General features: G+C 44.9%; 1 protein-coding gene across 4 annotated transcripts; it reads left to right on the top strand.

The window, feature by feature from the left end:
- The first annotated feature begins 1,368 nt into the window (after positions 1-1,368).
- On the top strand, positions 1,369-15,436 carry FHL5 (four and a half LIM domains 5). Of its 4 annotated transcripts, none has more exons than XM_064170332.1 (6): positions 1,807-1,887; positions 10,134-10,315; positions 11,573-11,747; positions 12,393-12,562; positions 13,292-13,478; positions 13,739-15,436. In XM_064170332.1, exons 2-6 carry the CDS (start codon positions 10,139-10,141, stop codon positions 13,888-13,890), a joined length of 861 nt encoding a protein of 286 aa, XP_064026402.1. In that variant the 5' UTR covers positions 1,807-1,887; positions 10,134-10,138; the 3' UTR covers positions 13,891-15,436. The 4 variants fall into 4 exon arrangements, with proteins under 4 accessions (XP_064026404.1, XP_064026402.1, XP_064026401.1 ...); XM_064170331.1 differs by lacking the exon at positions 1,807-1,887 and adding an exon at positions 5,509-5,831; XM_064170334.1 differs by lacking the exon at positions 10,134-10,315 and having other exon boundaries at positions 1,369-1,887.
- The last annotated feature ends 3,056 nt before the right edge of the window (positions 15,437-18,492 follow it).

Here is an 18,492-nt window from a genome sequence, read left to right on the forward strand (position 1 = left end):
ATACTTAGGAGAGCAGAATGTCTTTCTTCACTAAACCAAATAACATATTCAGTGAATGCCAAAGATATTTTCTCAGGAAAATAACAAATGAGTTATTTTTTTCCACCAAGGAATTCTGAAGGAATGATACCTGAGAGTTTCTTAATCAAAAAACAAAACCAACAAAAAAACCCCAAAAGCCCAAAGTGGGAAGAGCAACTTGAGAAATTGAAAGAGAAACACCATCTGGTTGATGAATTTCCCAGATCCTCAATGTGAGGAGGAAGGTAGGTCAAGATGGGCCACGTCTAGGGGCAGATTTAATCATCTGCTTTCTATTTCAGGCAATTCAGGAAGAGATGTGGGAACTGATGTGAGACAGCACCTAACTGGTGCCCCAACAAAGCAGCAGAGCTTCTAGTGCTCTCCTCAGTGATGCTCAGCTTACAGCAGCTGGAAAAAGCTGGCTGTTCTAAGTGCTTCTTTGGGCACATCTGCTGATGAGCTCTGCCTCCAGCTAGACAAATCTAAAGATGGTTTGGAGTGCAGTGAAGGTGGTATGCTAAAGAGGGTGTCTCTTTTGTACCCTGTGTGGAAAAAAGGTGTTAAGGTGCTGCATTGGAAGTGATTCACCCTACACTTCATGTGAGTGCACACAGGCTGAGCTGCTCCAGCATCTTCCCTGGTGTGAGCTCAACCTGGCAGCTCTTTTGGCCCTTTTTTATAGATGGAGCCACGTTGGCAAGCCTCCATCTGGCATGTCTTCTGGTAACCAGGACTGCTGACTGCAGACAATCAGGCTTGACAAGTCTCTGTCGAATTGCTTAGCATAAATAAAGCTCAGAGTTTGGAGAGCAACAGAGGGAGGAATTCAGTCTGGTTGAGGATATGGCAAAAGTGTTCTCTGCAGAGCTTTGGTAACACAGTCATCTGCAAGTGAAAAGATGAATTCTTGACAACAACAATCAATCTGATCCAATGTCTTGTAAGATGTTCCCCAGACACAGATCACCTCTGGAACATGTATCCCTTGGGCACTTTCCCTGAAGTCCTCTGAGAAGTTGATACATCTTCAACATGTTTCCTTCTTCTACCTGACATAAACTAGCTCCCACCCACCTAACATGATAGACTAAGTGATGAAACTGTACCAGCTCTTGGTTGTGGAAAAATCTTCCTAGAGGTTAGAAGTCCTTAGAGAGAACCTGGAGAAGGTCACTGCTGTCCTGATGGTGCTGCCATACAAACACCTTCCTGCCTGCTGAAGGGCAGCAAATTTTCCCAGACCAGAAGTGGTTTTGTAGTGTCAGAGCAGCTCTGCTCAGTGCCCAGAAGTCCTCTCTGACACTGGAAAAGTTTCGTCCAGCCCTCCATTTCCTGCACACAACAGTCAGGCTTTGGCACTCAGGATGTTCCTGTTTGGTTTACAAGGGTACTGGAGGTCTGTTGGATACGTTTATGTGTCTGGAAACAAATTATGATCCATCACTTTTTCCTTCCTTTTATTTCTTTGTTCTTTGCACAGAAATTTGGGGGTTGTGGGGGGATTGGATTCCTCAGAAGGTTTTAACAGAAATGCCTTTTCCCCTTTGATAACTGTCTGAAGTATGTTCCCTTAAGAGCCTCCTGTATGGTCTGTGTTTGCCATTTGTAACCACAGTATGTCAAAGAATTATTTGATCCTGGGGTGAGGCAGCCAGCTATTTGCATGTCATGAGGTCTAAGGGAAACAAACTGACCCTCAGCCTTCCCCTATCCATCCAGTTTCTGATGGGACTCTCAAATAGCTCTGGCAGTGTGTTCTGTTTCTTTTGGATTTGATGAATGCTTGTTTCTGTGAAGACATGTAATTATTTATTCCTTCATTCTACTGCACAAGTTACCAGCAGAAGCAGCCTCAGACCAAATGTGAGTATGGAGACTCTTTTCCATTATTCCTTTATCAGCTAATGTTTAACAGTAAACAAGCTGCCTAATTTAATACTTTGAGCAAGTAAGCAGGAACGTTTTCCTTTGGACACAAAACTGCTATTGAATTAGACGCAGAATTCTTCAAGTATATCAGAATGTCTTTGTTTTGTGTGCCAGTCTCACATATTAGTGGGATGCAAATGTTTTTCTGAGTTGATTCATTAATTTATGGGAAGATGGTGTGGGGTGAGGACTGATTTTGCTTTCTCCAAGCACAACCCAGCAATAAAAGTGTGTGCTGCTTCCTGTGACATTTCAACCACCACGTCTATCTCTTAGCCAGCTTTTATAGCTTTGCTATTGCATGAAAACTTCCTGGATGCTGTCTCTTCTGGTAAGGTAAGTTCCAATGCCTAGCACGGGTTGTTCCTGCCTTTAAAGTAAAGCTCATTTGCGAGCTGCTGTTCAGAGCAATATTTTGACTTGTTATAAAAATCATCCAGATGGTTTTTTTTGTTTCTGGTTAATATTTTCACCCATATTTATCTTTCATTTGTGCAATGAGTCAACATGTCTAGAGCATTTTACCAGAGAAGGGTGCAGCGGATGGGGATGTTACCATGATCAGACTGCTGATGGGCTGTCTGGGGAATTTCATCACAGTGGCACAGAAGTCACTTTGATTTAAAGTTGTACAGCTGGTAGAAATAGAAGATGACACAGGAACTTTCCTGTAGGATTAGAGCAAAATGAAATCAAAAGCTGCTTGGAAGACATTCTGATCAGTTGTGAGCTGTGGTGCCTCCAAGTTATTTGCAGGCAGTGATGTTTCATGAGGCATGTAATTTTGGTTGACTTGGTAAGACAAATGTTCAGTGGGCTCCAAACTAAGCCCTGCTTGCCTCACTTTCCCCCCCCCCCATATCTGACTTTTATTTCACAAAAACAAACAAACAAAACCAAAATAAAACAGAACCTTACTACTTTCAGTATTGCCTAACCACGAGCAGACAGAAAGAAACATGAGAAATCTTAACCAGTGTGCTTCCAAATGTGAAGCCAAAAATCAGAGGGTGAAATTCTACTGAAATGAGCAGCCCTCCTGTCAGCTGCAGCAGCTCTGCTGCTCTTTTGGATCACCTGAGCAATAACACTGGCTGGTCTATACACTTCCCTCCCAGTTAGGGGAAAGATGATGTCTTAGGTCTAATGCTAGGGTGATGTTCGGATGCTCTGTTAAAACCTCTGGAGCCGCAGGTTTTGAAGCTAGTACAGTGAGATGCTGCTGATGGTCCATTTGAGCTCCTGCAGCAGGATTCATTCTTCTGGGACCAGAGCTCACTACCCTGGAGAGAAAGGGTACTATGAGCTGCTCATTTCGTGCATTTGTGTTTCCCTGTACAATGTGAGAGCGATGAAATGGAGATAGTTGCCTAGGAAGATGCAAACTTAACTGCAGCCCCAAGAGCTGATGCCTTAAAAACAAGTTAATAAAGCCCCATGATATATTCTCTAGCAGAGATACAGTGAGGGACAGGAGTGTTACAAAGGCTGCCTAATCTCCCATGGTGGCCTTTATAATGAAGGTTAGATTAAGTTTTGCTGGGAGCCACCCTGGAGAGAGATGCTGCTGTCTCTGATGATACCAGGTGCCTAGCTCACCAGCCTCACTAGACTCACATTGGCTTTTTAATATCCCACTCTTCTCTGCTGCTGCACAACACACCCCAGCCACTGGCCCTTCTTGGCTCTCTTGCTCAGACTGAGAGTTTTCTTTGCTTCCTTCATGCCAGCATGCTGCTTTTCTTCTCAGCTGTGGTTGCCTCACACCTAAAGGCTTTATAAAAATCTTCACCTTCCTGAAACATATCCTGGTGCATGGACAGCAGGAATTGGCAGGCATGGGCACAGTCTCTGTCTTCTTTTCTTCCCACTCCTCCAGGTTTGTTTGCCCTCTGACTTTCAGCTTCGACAAATGTCAGACCTTTCTGTCAACAAGTGTCTCACAGCTGTGGTTCAGCATTACTCCATTACTGGCGGCAGAAAAGCATTCTGAAACCTTTGAAAGGAAGACTGCAAAATACCTGGGAGTATTTGGTTATAGTTCTGTTGATCAGAAGCCTATAAATCTATTAGGAGCCAAATCTTCCTCCAGTCAGCTCTTCAAGTTCCAAACAGCCACAGCATGATTTATTTATGCGCTAGTTTGAAGCTAGCTAGAATGTTTTGGTGAGAAGAACTGGATTACAGGCTATGAGAAGAAAACAGTGGTGATGTCTGCTTCACTCGTAGGCTTGCTGAGATGTATAAGAACAAGAATGTAAATATAGATAAGGCAGTCGCTCTCTGTCTGGGCTTTGGGTTGCATCTCTCTCTAACCTAACCTGTTACTGTACTGTTAAACATTAGTCTGTGTGACTAAATCCACCTGCTTCCTAACCCCCTTGGCTGGCAGACCCTCCAATCTTCCTTGGGCATAAGGCAACATCTGGAGTAAGGGAGAGGAGTGGGAAGAAGGTGGAAGGGCAACTGAGAGCCCCTCCTGGGGACTCAGGTTTCTGGAAGGGGTGCTGCATTTCTGTATTACTTTTTAACTTGTATGTTTCTGTCTATAACTGTATATATTGTAAGCACCTGCTTGCATATCCTGCTAAGCTGTAAATACAAAGCTTCATTCAATTTCCAGAGACACTGAGTCTAGTCTGGGTGAGTTACAAAGTGGGGGGGAGGCAACACCCAAACCATCACAATTTATGTATTAGAACGTGCAAAACTGTGCCATGTGCAAGTCTGGGATTCTATTTGCATGAAAAGGAAAAGATTAGAGGAAGAACTGGTTCATGCTGATTTTCTGTTTGTCACTTTCTGTTTAGTTTGGTGCTTAAAAATTAAATACCATGGAGAAATTTCAAATTAAAAGCTCAAAACATTTTTTCCTTTAAATACAGTGGCAGAATTCTTATTTTTAATCACTTGCTTAGACTTTTTCTGCAAGCATTTCTCAAAGTTAGCAAAGGTTAGCAAAAAAGACTTGAATTGTATTTGTTCCATAATGAGGCTTCTGCTGGAGTTTACCACTCCCTCCGCCCAAGCCTGACCTTGTCCCCAACAGCTGGGCAGAGCTGTGGCCTCTGAGCATGGTCATGCACTGAAACTCATCTAGAACAGTCAGGACAACGCAGCACAGAACTCTTCAGGGGACCCTGTACCTCCTATTCAGGCAGAAAAGGCAACGCCAGAGGCACGCAGATCTCAAGTTTGTGGCTGCTCCCAGCAACAAAACTGGGCATTTCCTGGGCAAAATGTAGGTACCTGGAACTCCAGAGAGCTGGGCAATTGAAACAGGGACCCTTGCATGCCAACAGTCCTTCCTTCAGCTTTGCCTTTCCTAAGCTGAAATGACTGCCACTGCTTGTGGCAGTCTTCTGAGAGGGCTGGGACCAGAAACCTTTAGGTTTGGTTCATTTTGATCAGGTGTCATATTTTTATCACAAAAGTGCTGCAGCTCAGTTTATTTTTTTCATCAGGAAACTGGGTCAGGTTGGCATAGTGCTGTTCTGAGAGAAGAGGCAAAGGCTGTGCTGCTGCAGCTGAGGCTTTATTACCACCTTGGGGGGCTCTGTTTCATTTTGGGGAAGGAGCTCTTTTCCTTTCAAACAGAGTAATGAAAATCCCTTCCAATTTTAGCTTGCTGCTAGCATTGGTGTTGCTGTTCATCTTTTTCTTATTGCTCATTTTATTTCTCAAAGCAGCTCTAAAGTAGGTCACAGGCTTTTAAAGAAGCTGGCTAGAAAATGTTGTGCTGCACAGTAGGTTCTTTGAAGTATTTTACTTTGTGTGATGTTCTGGCTCTCACAAGGCACAGGGCTCCTTTTCTGCCTTTCTGTCCTTGAAATAGGATGTCAGGGAGAGGGAGATCTGCAGCTGATGCATCTACACAGGTAAGAAGTGGCCTATTTTTACCAAGATTTTAAGGACTGCAGTCAGCACAGCACTGCCTGTTAAGGCTGTTTCCTCCTTTGGCAGGACTCTAACAGTGATTCCTGTCTCTCTTCCTGGAATAAACCAGTCAGCTATAAAATAATTTCTTCAGATTCATTTTTTAACCTTATAGAAAAAAATAAATTTAAGTCTGTACTAGAAACTTTTTGCTGAGAAAGATCTGGTTTTAGACCAAAATTTAGCAGTAAGATGTCACTTTTTGAATCCTACTTTTGTAAATCAGTCATTTTCCACGAAATGGTTGTTTGGTTTTTTAAATTCACTAATCTTTTCTATTAAAATACACACACAATTTAAATATAGAAGTGCTAGAGAATTTGGAAATGAGCTTAATAAAAATTCCTTTTTCTCTCCAAAATACCCTGATGAAACAACTTCTAAAAAATTTATATTAGCTTTGGAAGCTTATAAATACTCAAGGTTCAAGGCATGCATTTAATCCTCTAAAAGGGATTAGGAAGCTTTTTATCACCTAGCCACCTCTGGTAGCATTTCTTGCACATTCTTTAGGAGGGTTTTCTTGCTGAAGAGAAAGCAAAAGCTGTGTACAGCTCCAGCTGTTTTCCCCCCCACACTCCCTAGGTCATGCACAGCAGTTAGGCTACCACAGCAGCCTCTAGATGAGCTGTGGTGCTCAGATGGATCCAACAACACGCTGGCCCTTGTGGACCTTGAAGCAGTGCAGACTCACAGTGCTCTCCTGGCTGGCATCCATCCTGGATGGTTAAAGTGGAATAAATAAATAAAATAACAGATTTCTGGGGAGTTAGGCATCCAGAGAAATCAGGAAACCATCATCTCTGCAGTGAGGAAAAACTTAGAAGCGTTCATTTGTAACCTAAGACTGTTAGAAGCCGAGAACCAAACTAGGGAATATGAAGTCAGCATATTCATGCAAATAAGCAAAGCTCTGTTCTGAGGTAAAACCGTGGCTACCTGGAAACAAACGCCTGGGACAGCTTGCAGGGGTGTCCCCTTCATAACAGAGCAGTTTGGTTTCTTATCCTTCAGTGTCATTTCAGTGATTTATCTTGCCATCATTTTTCTTTCTTTGTACCTTACTGAGAGCCTTATCTCAGCCACTGTCTGTCCTTAAAGAACAAGATGGTGCTGTTCAGCAGCAGGCTTACTGACATCAAGCAGCAGTCCCTTAGAACTGCCCTGAAGCAAAAGGTGTCAGATTTTAACGTGGAGTTCTGTACCTTCATGCAGATGAATGTTCATCCCTATCCAAGTAGCATCCGTGATTCTGGGCTTTTTACACTCGTGTAAGACAAGGGAGATAGCAAACATTTCTAGAGAATACCAAATGAGTTATTAAGTGATACATGAACACTGTGGCTGTGATTTTTAACTCCAGTGAGAGAAAGAGCCCTCCTTGCCTGAGGGTTCCACATTCATCAGGTTTCACAACCGCACAACTAGAAGACTTCACACTGGAAGTCTTTCAGTGCTCTGCATTTTAAAGGAAGCCAACTCTACAGAAAGTCTCTCTCCTAATTTATTGCAGCTAAATTCTACCTCAGCTGCTGGAGCTGCAGGGAGACCAGCCAGCTCTGCTGTTTTATTTTCCTCTGCTTTGTATTTCAGAACATGGGATCACTGCATTCCCAGATCTGACCCCAGGAACTCCAGCTGCCATAGCCTACATCCTTGGCAACATCTCTCTGCATCCCCTTGGAATAGTCTAACACTACAAATCCTATCATGTATCCATGCCTACTAGATACATAAAAATCAACATTATTTAGCTTTAGTAGCAAAATCTCCCTTTCCCAAGGAATGAAGGCATCACAGCCTTTCCCTGTGTCTAGGACACAAGTTAGCAGTTGGAATGCTGGAGTCAGTGTTTCATTCCATGAGAGTGAATAGCATCAGACCTCCAGAGATTTCTTAACTGACCTTCAAAATACAAAGTCTAGCTTCCAGCAAACTCAAAGTAAACATATTTCTCTAGAGATTAGGATCAAAGCACATGAAAAACATTCTGTTGAGCTGCATGGGACTCATACCATTATTTACTGGAGCAAGGGTAAGTGGTGCTGGGGGAGATGAGAACCACTTTTTGGGGGCTTCGTCTAATAATAAAAGCAGTTCACAAAGGTTACTCAGATCTTTGCCAGGAGACTAGCAAAAATCATCACTCTTTCATATCATCACTGCTCCATTTCCAAGTATGGTCTTGTATCCTCGTGGTCAGACTATGAACAATTTCTCTGAAGCAAAGCCTTGGGCGCCTTGAGCATTTTACTGGAAGGACATCCCTGGGATTTGACTCTGGGAGGACTCTTCCAACGTTCTCAAGCAGCTGCTGCCATCTGTAAAATAAGAGTGACAGCACTTTGCTCCCATACCCAGGCAGGGTTTGGAGAGGAGAACAACATTCAGGAGTTCTGAGATACCAGTCACTGGTCTAGTTGGTGCACATACCCTGAACTTCCTGGAGCAGGTTGGGGTTCCCATGAAAAAGGAAGGAACATTCCTTTGAAACCCAGTTTTGGGCCTGCCCTATGACATTGAATATGGAGCCCAGACAACCACTAACATTGTCTCTCCAGCCACCCATTCATGATGCTTCTCCAGTTCAGGAGGAAATGAGCGAAAATTGGGTTTGGTGCTGTGCAGTGATTCTGCTCTGCCTGCACTGGACTCTGTGTCACATTTTGCAGTTGCACAAGCTGGTGGATGTTGTTTTCTCACAGCCATTTCACATTCAAATCTCTGTTTTATCTGAAGGAAAAGGAAGTTCAGATTCAAGCCCTGTTGCTATTCCAAGGATATCACATGAAACACACCTGTAGTATTTTTAAGCAAACATGTTCCCACTAACCTGAGTTAGTTTGCCTGATTTTCTTACTACACCATGTCCTGACTAGCACAAAGATTTAAGGCAGGCAGAAATTGAATAAATCAGTTTAGCTCAAAGGATTTTCAATAGCTTGTGCCAAAACTCTGAGTCATTACTTTTGTTCTGAAATAATCATTATTGCCTCTCTCCCTGCTCCTTTTCCACTGTCTTACTACTGTTCCTCAAGGGAGGAACAGATACATAAATGCCTGACTCTATGCACTGGTGCCAGTGGAGACCTGCAGTAGTTGTTCATTCTCACAGTTCAAACAATAATTTTGGATTACATCTTACAAAGCAGAAACCCAGAGAAAGCTGAAATGCCTTTTAAAACTTGAGCCGTGGGTGTAGGACAGGCAGAAGTGTACAAAACCAAGTCTGAGACGGTGACTCCAAACAGATTCCCTTAAGTGTTGTGGTGGTTGAGTCCCTTGAGTCCTGTCCATGTTCTTCTGTTCCTCAGTCTCAGGCTTTGTACCAGGTTAAGAAAAGACTAATTTGCACTGTTGGTCAAGGTGCAAAGACTTTAGCTGCCCAAAGTCACTGATACGTGAATATTTCAGGAGACATTTCCCAGTTATTTTCAAGTCCTCTAAAACTTATGATTGCTGGTGCTGGCTGCAGCTACACACAAAGCGTTGCATGAGAGTGCAACCCAATGACTCCAGTAGATGTTTCTGTGTTTGCCTCACTGAGAACTTGCTAGATTCTTCTTCCTTCATTCTCAGGAGTTAAGACCCAGTTTTAAGAAAGTGCTGATGATCCAACCAGCAACAGAAAACCACAATACGTCTCCATCTCCACGACTCTTAGCATGTTAAACATCACTGGTCTAACCCCAGCCATACAGCCTGCAGTCATTTGCCTGCCTTCTGTTTGGTCAGGCAGATGTGGGCTGTCTCAAAAAGGAAGGAAAGGGGAGGAAGGCAGGAAGAGCAAGAGAAAGCCAGGAGCACACTGCAAAGTGCTTGTCACTTCTCTTCAGCTTTTTAACTCCACAGCTGGTTTAATTATTAAACCCTTGCTTCTGCCTTCATTCCCTGATTTCTGAGTAAACTTGCCTCACAGGCCAATCTCTACTGCTGACAGTGCCAGAAGGTGTACATGGAGAATGTGGAGATGGCTTCATTTTCAGGCAGATGACTTATCTACGTAAGTGCCATTACATGAGGCTGAAGCAATCTTCTTGCTCACCATCATGCAGGCAGTGGAGCACACAGTTTGTGTTGGTAAGGACCAGAACTCTGGTATGGAATGGCTCAGCACTAAGCCTCCAGGGCACTGCAACTGACTCAGAAATGCCTGTCCTCACATTCACAAGTAAAGCAGCGTTACTTAGCATTTGAGCAAGCAGAAGGGCCTTCACTGAACGACATGAGTTCTCCCTCTACAGATGACATGGAGAGCCCCAGCAGAATGACCAGCAATCACACCAAATGCCATTACTGCCTGCGGTCCCTTCATGGGAGGAAATATGCCTTAAGAGAAGAAAATGCTTACTGTGTTACCTGCTACAACAGCCTGTTTGCCAACCCCTGTGAGGAGTGCAAGCAACCCATCGAGTGTGATGCCAAGGTAGCAACTCCGCTTTTGCTCCCACTGCTTTGCTGCACTGCATGCAGACCCCATTCCTTTTACAGCAGATTCAGTGCCCAGCACCTTGCATTCCTGTAGCATGGTCATGGCACATCCATGCACAGCAGGAACGGTGCTGTTTTCCCAGCACAGGGCAGGCCCAGGGCCAAGAGGTAGGAAATCTGCGTGCACACACCAAGCTCAAATACGTACCAGGGCTGGGGATGTACCACAGCTGGACTGTGTTCTTCTCTCCAGCCACTCACTGACTGCAGACTGCACAGTGCTTGAGGGGCAGTGGGGTGCTGGTGCAATTCACTGGATCAAGGTGAACAAAACTTTGGAATTTCTGAGAGATGTCCACGAAAAAAACCTCCTGAGTACAGGATCAGTTCCTTTTACCATAGGTGTTGAGATGCAGATGCCAAGCTGAGAAGAAATCATGTCTCTAATCTGTATATTCCCCCTGTTTCTTGGAAGCAAAGTATGTTTGAATTTCAACTCAGTTCTGTGCTTACCTTGCTCCTCTCACAGACACGTGCTAGTGGTGGTGACTCTGGGCATGGCTTTTCCCCTTCTTTTTTTAACCTTGGGAAAATGAAACCTGCAGTTTGCTCATTTTTTAATTCCTGGTTGAGGTCTCATACACAAACTCTTGGCCTTCTCACCCTCTAAGCCATGTGCTTTAAACAAACATTTTTCTGCCATGTTTTTAGGAGGAGGTTATATCAGGTGTAAACAAAAGCTACAGTTTTTAAATAATCTTCCTAAGAATCACTTTGCTCTCAACAAGATTTTAATTGCTTGCTTTCTACAATAATATGGCCTTTCTGTAGGGTTCTGTAGTGTCAGATGGAAGAAGCAGCAATGTTAGAAATCTGTGAGGGTCACTTCCAAGTGGGCAGAGAAGGCACTTCTGCCAGGTGGCCTGTGCAGTGTTCGTATTGATGGCCTGTTTATAGCTGAAGGCTGATTGTGAAATATAAAATGACTCTTGCAATAAAAACATCTCTGACATAACATAAGGAAGGACAACTACCTGTGCCAAAGCTGCTCCTAATCCCCCCTGCAAGACACGTACAAAATAGAGTGGCACCAAGTACCCGAGTCACTGCTGAGCACACCTCAGCTGGACGCATGTCATCTCTTCCAGCCACTATTTCAATGCTCTTCATGTTTCACTGCATTTCTGAGAAGACTGAGGGTTAAAAACCCTGTAAAGAAACATCCCCATTCACATGGAACTACTTTCTCCAGGATCTGTCCTACAAAGGCCACCATTGGCACGAGAGATGCTTCAAGTGTGCCAAATGCTGTCAGTCACTGGTGGAGAAACCATTTGCTGCCAAGGACAAGGTCTTGCTGTGTACCGAGTGCTACTCTGATGAGTATTCATCCAGGTGTTTCCACTGCCAGAAGACCATCATGCCTGGTAAGACAGAAAGAACCCTTCAGTGGAAGTGGGAACTGCATTTTTAATTGTAACCACAGCCTTGAACAACCAAGCTGCAAAGTTGCCTTTCAGAACAGTGTTTAGGGGATTACTTCTCCTCTGTGCTGCTCTCAAACAGAAATGCTGAGCTGCAAGATGAGGCAGGGCCTTGCACTTTGTCACAGGATGATGATGACTTCTTAAATCTTACCAGCTTCAGCTGGAAATAATGCAGCTGGAAGTGAAGGAAATGGTTTAAGGCAGACAAAAGACAGGACAGTAATAGATGTACCAAATGTGCAATAAATTTTGACTCCTGGAAGTGCTGTGTACCTGACCATTGTCACTGAGCTGGGGGACCTAAGAGGAACCCAGGGAAGTAACCCTAAAGCAGTCATACAAGGGCAGACTCCAAAGCTCGCAGCTCAGGCAATTCAGGACATCGCTTTGCAGGTGACCGTGGGATGCTGAAGCTGCTCTTGACATCTCAAGTGCACACTTAGAAACTCCACTACACCGAGGATAAGTGCTTCTCTGGGTATCCCAGCGCTGAGGCAGGAGATTCAAAACAAGAGTAGTGCCAGGGTTTAAAGGCTCTGTTGCAAGGCTGTATCTGGAAGCACTGCTTGCTTTGGGCTTTTGCAGGGTCCCGCAAAATGGACTTTCAGGGAAGCTCCTGGCACGAATCCTGCTTCATTTGCCAGCACTGCCGACAGCCGCTGGGGACAAAGCTTCTGATCACCAAAGACAAGGAGAATTACTGCCTGCCCTGCTTTGAGAAGCAATTTGCTCACCATTGCTACTCCTGCAGAAAGGTAACTAAACATCCGAAGGATGCAATATTGCTCCTGGGGAAGAGGCTAGGTCATAGAAGACCTTCGGTGAGCTAACAGCAGTCCTGTTTTTGGCATGAGTCACTGAAACCAAATTCAAAAGGGTCTGCTGGCCCTTCTAGCTAATACTAATTTAAACGTGATTATATTAAAAATAAACTTAGTAACCATAATAAACACTTCAGGGTTCTCTTACTTTTGACGGTGAGTTTAGCAAAAACGGACATTTTCACAGATGGTTACATAAAACCCTTGGGTCCTGATAATCCCCAATTTTGCCTTGATAAAAACACCTCTTTTGCAGGATATATTTTATATGTATACTAGATATTAGAAGGAAATTCTTGACAGTGAGGGTGGTGAGAGTCTGGAACAGGTTGCCCAGGGAGGTTGTGGATGACCCTTCCCTTGGTCAGGATGAGTCCTTGAGCAACCTGGTCTAGTGAAAACTGTCCTTGCCCATGGCAGGGAGTTGGGACTGGATGATATTGAAGGTCCCTTCCAACTCAAGCCATTCTGTAAGTCTATCAAAATACTCACGTGTGGTATGTTCATCTTAACTGCAGTCAGTCAAGTTGATGTTCCAGATGAAGAACAGTTGATGTGACCACACTCCCTTGTGCGCAAGGGAAGAGAGAAAGCAAGTGGAGGGCCAGGATAATCCTTCACACCTTTCTTTCTTTGCTCTGTCCTTGCTTGTCAATACATCAGGTGATAACTTCTGGGGGAGTGAGCTACCATGACCAGCCTTGGCATAAAGAATGCTTTGTGTGTGCCGGGTGCCAAACCCAGCTGTGTGGACAAAGATTTATTTCCAAAGATGACTCTCCATACTGTGTGGATTGCTTCAGCAAACTGTATGCTAAGAAGTGTGCTGCTTGCAAGAAACCTATTACAGGTGAGTCTCACCTTCTAAAGGGGCCTAGGCACTGCTGAACCATCCCTCTCCTCTGAAAGCAGACCTTCACTCTAGAAAGCAGCAATAAAAGTAGTTCCATCAGAATGAAAGTCTGAAGGAGTTAACAAGAAGAGAGACACTCTGCATCACACGTTACATATCCTGCTAGGACATAGTGATCACGAGTCTGCCCACCCTGTGCCTCTGAACCGTGTCCAGTAACACTGGGTTCACATCTTCTTTCTCACCATCTCTTCCAGCTCTTGGAGGCCCCAGGTTTATCTCCTTTGAAGAGCGTCAGTGGCACGGGGAGTGCTTTCGCTGCAGGAAATGCTTGGCCTCGCTGGTGGGGCAGAGTTTCCTCACCCAGCAGGAGGATGTCCTCTGTCACAAGTGTGGCTCTGCTCCATAGCTCTGCGCAGAGCTGCACAGCTGCATTATTCCTGCTCTGCAGCAACGTGCCTTGTTGCTCTGCAGCAAGAAAACCATGACAAAGGTGCAAGAGTTATTTAGCCATTCCAGCAGCAGAATCATTCTATCCTAGTTCTCAACGGCTTACACAGAAAACTTCCAAAGCCCCATGCCTAGGAAAGCAACACAGAAAAGGATCATAGATGTTTCCAATACCGCCAGAGCACGTTTCTCCTTGTGAGACACTGCTCTCTGCTGTTAGAAGATTAAACAGGGAGGTTTCATCTCCCAAGAACCAGGGAGGGCTGATGAAGTCTCTATGGCACATGGCTAGGAGGAAGGCCTTAGCAGTGCTTCACAGAAACAGATCGTGGCATCAGAAACAGGGCACCTGCACGTCTCTATGGGATCCTGACACCGATGGGAAGAGCTTGTAACCATCAGCTTCCTCCATGCCTCAGCTGCTGACAAAGCAGGCAGAGCGTGGGAGGAAGGGATGCTTTTGTACAGAGGGCCTCTGAGTCAGGCCCATTCCAAAGCCAGATAAAGTGAGGAAAAAAAATTTCCTCTCCTTGCTGAGATTGCTCCTCAGAGACAGTCTGCAGTCAGCCCAAAACTGCACGGCAGCTCCGCTCCCAAAACTGGGCAGCTGTACTTAATTTTTCAGGTGTAAAACTGCTTTAGAACATAACTAATCCCAACTTTTGAGCTACTGTGAGAGCTAAGGATTGTCCAAGACTGGGCAGTGCTGCTGTCTCCACTACCTTCTCTAGACCTTCAAATAGACACATAAAATAGGTATTTTTGTTGGGAGACACAAAAGTCAGCTCGTGCCCATACTTTTCCTCCCTCAAAACCCATGTCAAAGCACTGTTAATGGCCTTATCCTCTCCACTCTGCTAGGTTTTAGCTCCCTGTCTACCCCTTTTCTTGCAAATGCTCCACTGTCTGTAGCAGGCTATAAGCTCTTCAGCATCAATACCTAATTCATTGGTCTGTGTGCCACATGCTCATGATGTGTCAAGGGCTGGCAGTGTTATTGCAGGCTAAGCAGTCCTGGCTTTGAGAGTTTGCTGTGCTTCAGCACTTCACTGTCCATCATTAAAGGTCAGCTGGAGCTGTTACAAGCATTTATCTTCTTCCTTCTTCACACTCTATGCTACAATGGCCTGATTCATGTTCCTGTGAGAGATACTGTGGAAAACGGCAGGTCCTGCACCACTCCACACTGGCTTGGTCCTCATCTTACCTATTTATGCTGTACGTTTTCCTTTGGAGTCTGGCCTTAAGTGCATTATTTGGCTGACTTGAGTGGGCTTTATCCATCCTGAAGACAGAATCATCACAGAGTGACAGAATTGGTGAATTACCACACACTGCCATTACTTCAGCTAGAAAAGTGAAAAAAAAGGGCAAAAAGCAAAAGCAATGTGTAAGTATAGCTACACCAGAGCTGAGCTGCAGTGTCATCAAATCACTATGGGCAACAGCTGACCGACCAGCACAGAGTGGCCAGCTCTCAGTCAATAAAACATTGATCTGCTCTACCTGGTGTTGGGTTTTGGCTGTCAATTTCTTCTTCCATGGCAGTCCATGCTGCAGCCTCGATTTGGATTAGTTTATGTCTTTCCATTTTACCCCAGCTGCTTCCTTTTCTATTTTCACATTCCACGTGGCTGATGCAGGCTCTTGGTGAGACTTGGATTCCCATAAATAGAAATGTTTCATTGCCATCAGTGCAGCAGTGCTTCCTGTTATGTACAAGGCACTAAGAATGTGCACTGATGTATCAGTGCCCAGGCCAGACAAATGTTAATTGCCTCATATTTTTAATCACCAGATGCTGACCTGAGAAATAACATTCAGCAAAATACAGGGATGTGGGCTGGGGCCTTTATTCTCCTTGTCTGAACAATCTGCTGGCTTAATTACAAATTGATGTGAGAATTACCAGGCAGAGTCCTAAGATACGACAGTCACAGGGTCAGACACGTTAATCATGTTAATAAACACCTGCCAGCCTTAACATCCGAGAAAAGGAAATTCTTCTCTGACTCAACAATTGATTATATTTTTAGAAATAGCAACTGCATTACTTATTTCTCCTGCTGTAAATACACTGCAGTCAAATCTGAAACTACACATTTTTACTTTGGAACAATATTAAAAATAGTTTGAATTAAAGATATGTTAGAGACCAGATTGGTATTTTCTGGTCTCTATCCCCAGCTACCAAAGCCCAACCATAAACCCAGTCACACTCTCATGTGGGATGACACTGGCTGGATGCAAGGCGCCCACCCAAGCCACTCTATCACTCCCCTCCTCAGCCTGACAGGAGACAGAAAATATAATCTAAGGCTCATAGGTCAAGGTAAGGACAAGGAGAGATCACTCAGCAATTACCATCAGTCACAGTCAGACTCCATTGCAATTCAATCTTAAGAAACTTCAGTGGGTGGAAGCTGAAGAAGATTTCAAGTCATTGCTTTTCTTTAGTGTTGTACTGCTTTATCTTAACATGTACCTATCCTCTCCCTTGGCACTACTGCCCAGTAGCACAGGAGTCATCCTGCTTTTGTTAGGGCCAGGCTCAATCAGCAGCTATGTCTCCAACACTCTGAACACATCTTGGCTGTACTTGGTTATCCCAGGGCCTGGAAAGGAGGCTGCCATCTGCAGCTATCTTCTGAAGAGTGAAGTAGATGCCCTGTTGCTTCAGTCAGCGCTTAAGGCTAAAGTTTGAGATCTTCCAGCACTGCCCAGATGCCAGAGAACTTCAGGAGATGACAAACCCTGCAGCCAAGTGGCCCTGCTGTACACTTGAACATCACAGTGCAGCCTGCTGAGATGATCTGCAGTTTTGGCACCCAGGCAGTCCCTCCATTTCACAGGGTGGGTGTAGAGCAGGGCATTGCATCTGGGGGCAAGTGCAACACAGCTCTGCTTGCAGCCTGTTCTAGGTGAGGAGAGAAGGGCACGGTGGAGGCAGCTCTAATTCCAGGGCAGCCTCACCCAGCTCAGAGACAAGCTCTGAAAAGTCCAGCTCAAATTAGCCAGGATCACTCACGACTATTTTCATTCCCTGTTTGGCAGCCCTCCAAGGCCCACAAGGCTTTCCAGAGGCAGGCCTTAGCAGGACTCAGCTTCTGCGCTGAGCAGAACCCACAGCCCTGCCTCTGCAACGCTGCATGCACAGCATGGAGCCACTGCTGCTGCAAGGCTGACTGGGCTAGTAACTTCTACATTCATCCTGACACTCTTTGATCACAAAAACCTCCTTAAAATCATTGATAAAGCTGAAGCCATGCCATTTGGTGCCTATTGATTTGGGCACTGCTTTTTTTCCCATGTTTAAAGGTTTCTGGTTTACATCTACTGATGCACAAGGGTCAGGCCTGTCTTTGCTCTCCACAGAGGAAAGCTGACCCTGAACGGGACCTTGCTGCACCTCAGGGCAGTCAGAGTAACCTTCTGGACAGGGATTCAGCAAGGCATAGGGATTCATTTGATCTGCATCTTTTGAAGCAAACGGTTAAGCTGCCTGTCTCAGAAAGAAAATAAAGTACTTGAACCCTTGCCGTGGTCCTAATTTAGAAGTCTGTTTGCATGTTTGTTTTGCATGTTTGTTTTAAGCATTTTCTGGGAACATTCTGTCTCCTTGAGAGCTATTCCACCGACACAGAAACATAGTTTGGTTGAGGTTTTTTCACAAGCTTTGTTCACTTAAATTTCTCTTAAATATGTAGAACGCAGAGAATAAATTATGCTTGACATTCTAAATGCCTTAAGTAGATGATCTCAGTAACCATCCTCTGCGCGCTCTGTGAACAAGTGTCTGGGTGCTACAGGGGGGTCAGCTAGGGACTCTTTCAGAAAAGCTGGAAGAAGCCTGGTTCCCACCTCCACAATTCTCTCCCAAACACCTAAATACCCATGAGAAATAGTAACTAAGTGCAAGATCACATTTTTATCATCCACCTGGACACACTCCTGTGCAACATGATCCTGGTGATCTTGCTTTAGCAGGGGTGTTGGACCAGATGGTCTACAGAAGTCCCTTCCAGCTCCTACCAGGCTTTGAATCTGAGTTTCTGCAATGCAAATTCTGGAGTAATAATAGCAGTTTGAAAGAACAATGTAAACATTAAAGCCTACCAGTAAGTATTTTCTCAGCATCTTACCTAGATTGCAGTCCTGGAGTCTGATAATTGAGGTGCTGGAAGGTGTTGAGAGAAGGGCAGCAAGGCTGGGGAGGGGCCTGGAGCACAGCCCTGTGAGGAGAGGCTGAGGGAGCTGGGGGTGTGCAGCCTGCAGCAGAGGAGGCTCAGGGCAGAGCTCATTGCTCTCTACAACTACCTGAAGGGAGGCTGTAGCCAGGTGGGGTTGGGCTCTGCTGCCAGGCACGCAGTGACAGAACAAGGGGACACAGTCTCAAGCTGTGTCAGGGAAGGTTCAGGCTGGATGTTAGGAAGAAGTTCTTCACAACAAGAGTGACTGGCATGGGAATGGGCTGCCCAGGGGGGTGGTAGAGTCACCATCCCTGGAGGTGACTAAGAGAAGGCTGGATGATGCACTTAGTACCATGGTTTGGTTAGTTGGA

Source organism: Pogoniulus pusillus, chromosome 33 (assembly GCF_015220805.1).
Source record: "Pogoniulus pusillus isolate bPogPus1 chromosome 33, bPogPus1.pri, whole genome shotgun sequence".
Taxonomy (NCBI): Eukaryota; Metazoa; Chordata; class Aves; order Piciformes; family Lybiidae; genus Pogoniulus; species Pogoniulus pusillus.

Bases quoted from the DNA above. Each gene is read 5' to 3' on its own strand.
- FHL5 (XM_064170330.1), top strand. From the start codon at position 10,115: ATGAGTTCTCCCTCTACAGATGACATGGAGAGCCCCAGCAGAATGACC. The intron at 12,563-13,291 runs GTAACTAAACAT...TCAATACATCAG, and splicing joins ATTGCTACTCCTGCAGAAAG to GTGATAACTTCTGGGGGAGT. The intron at 13,479-13,738 runs GTGAGTCTCACC...CATCTCTTCCAG, and splicing joins TTGCAAGAAACCTATTACAG to CTCTTGGAGGCCCCAGGTTT.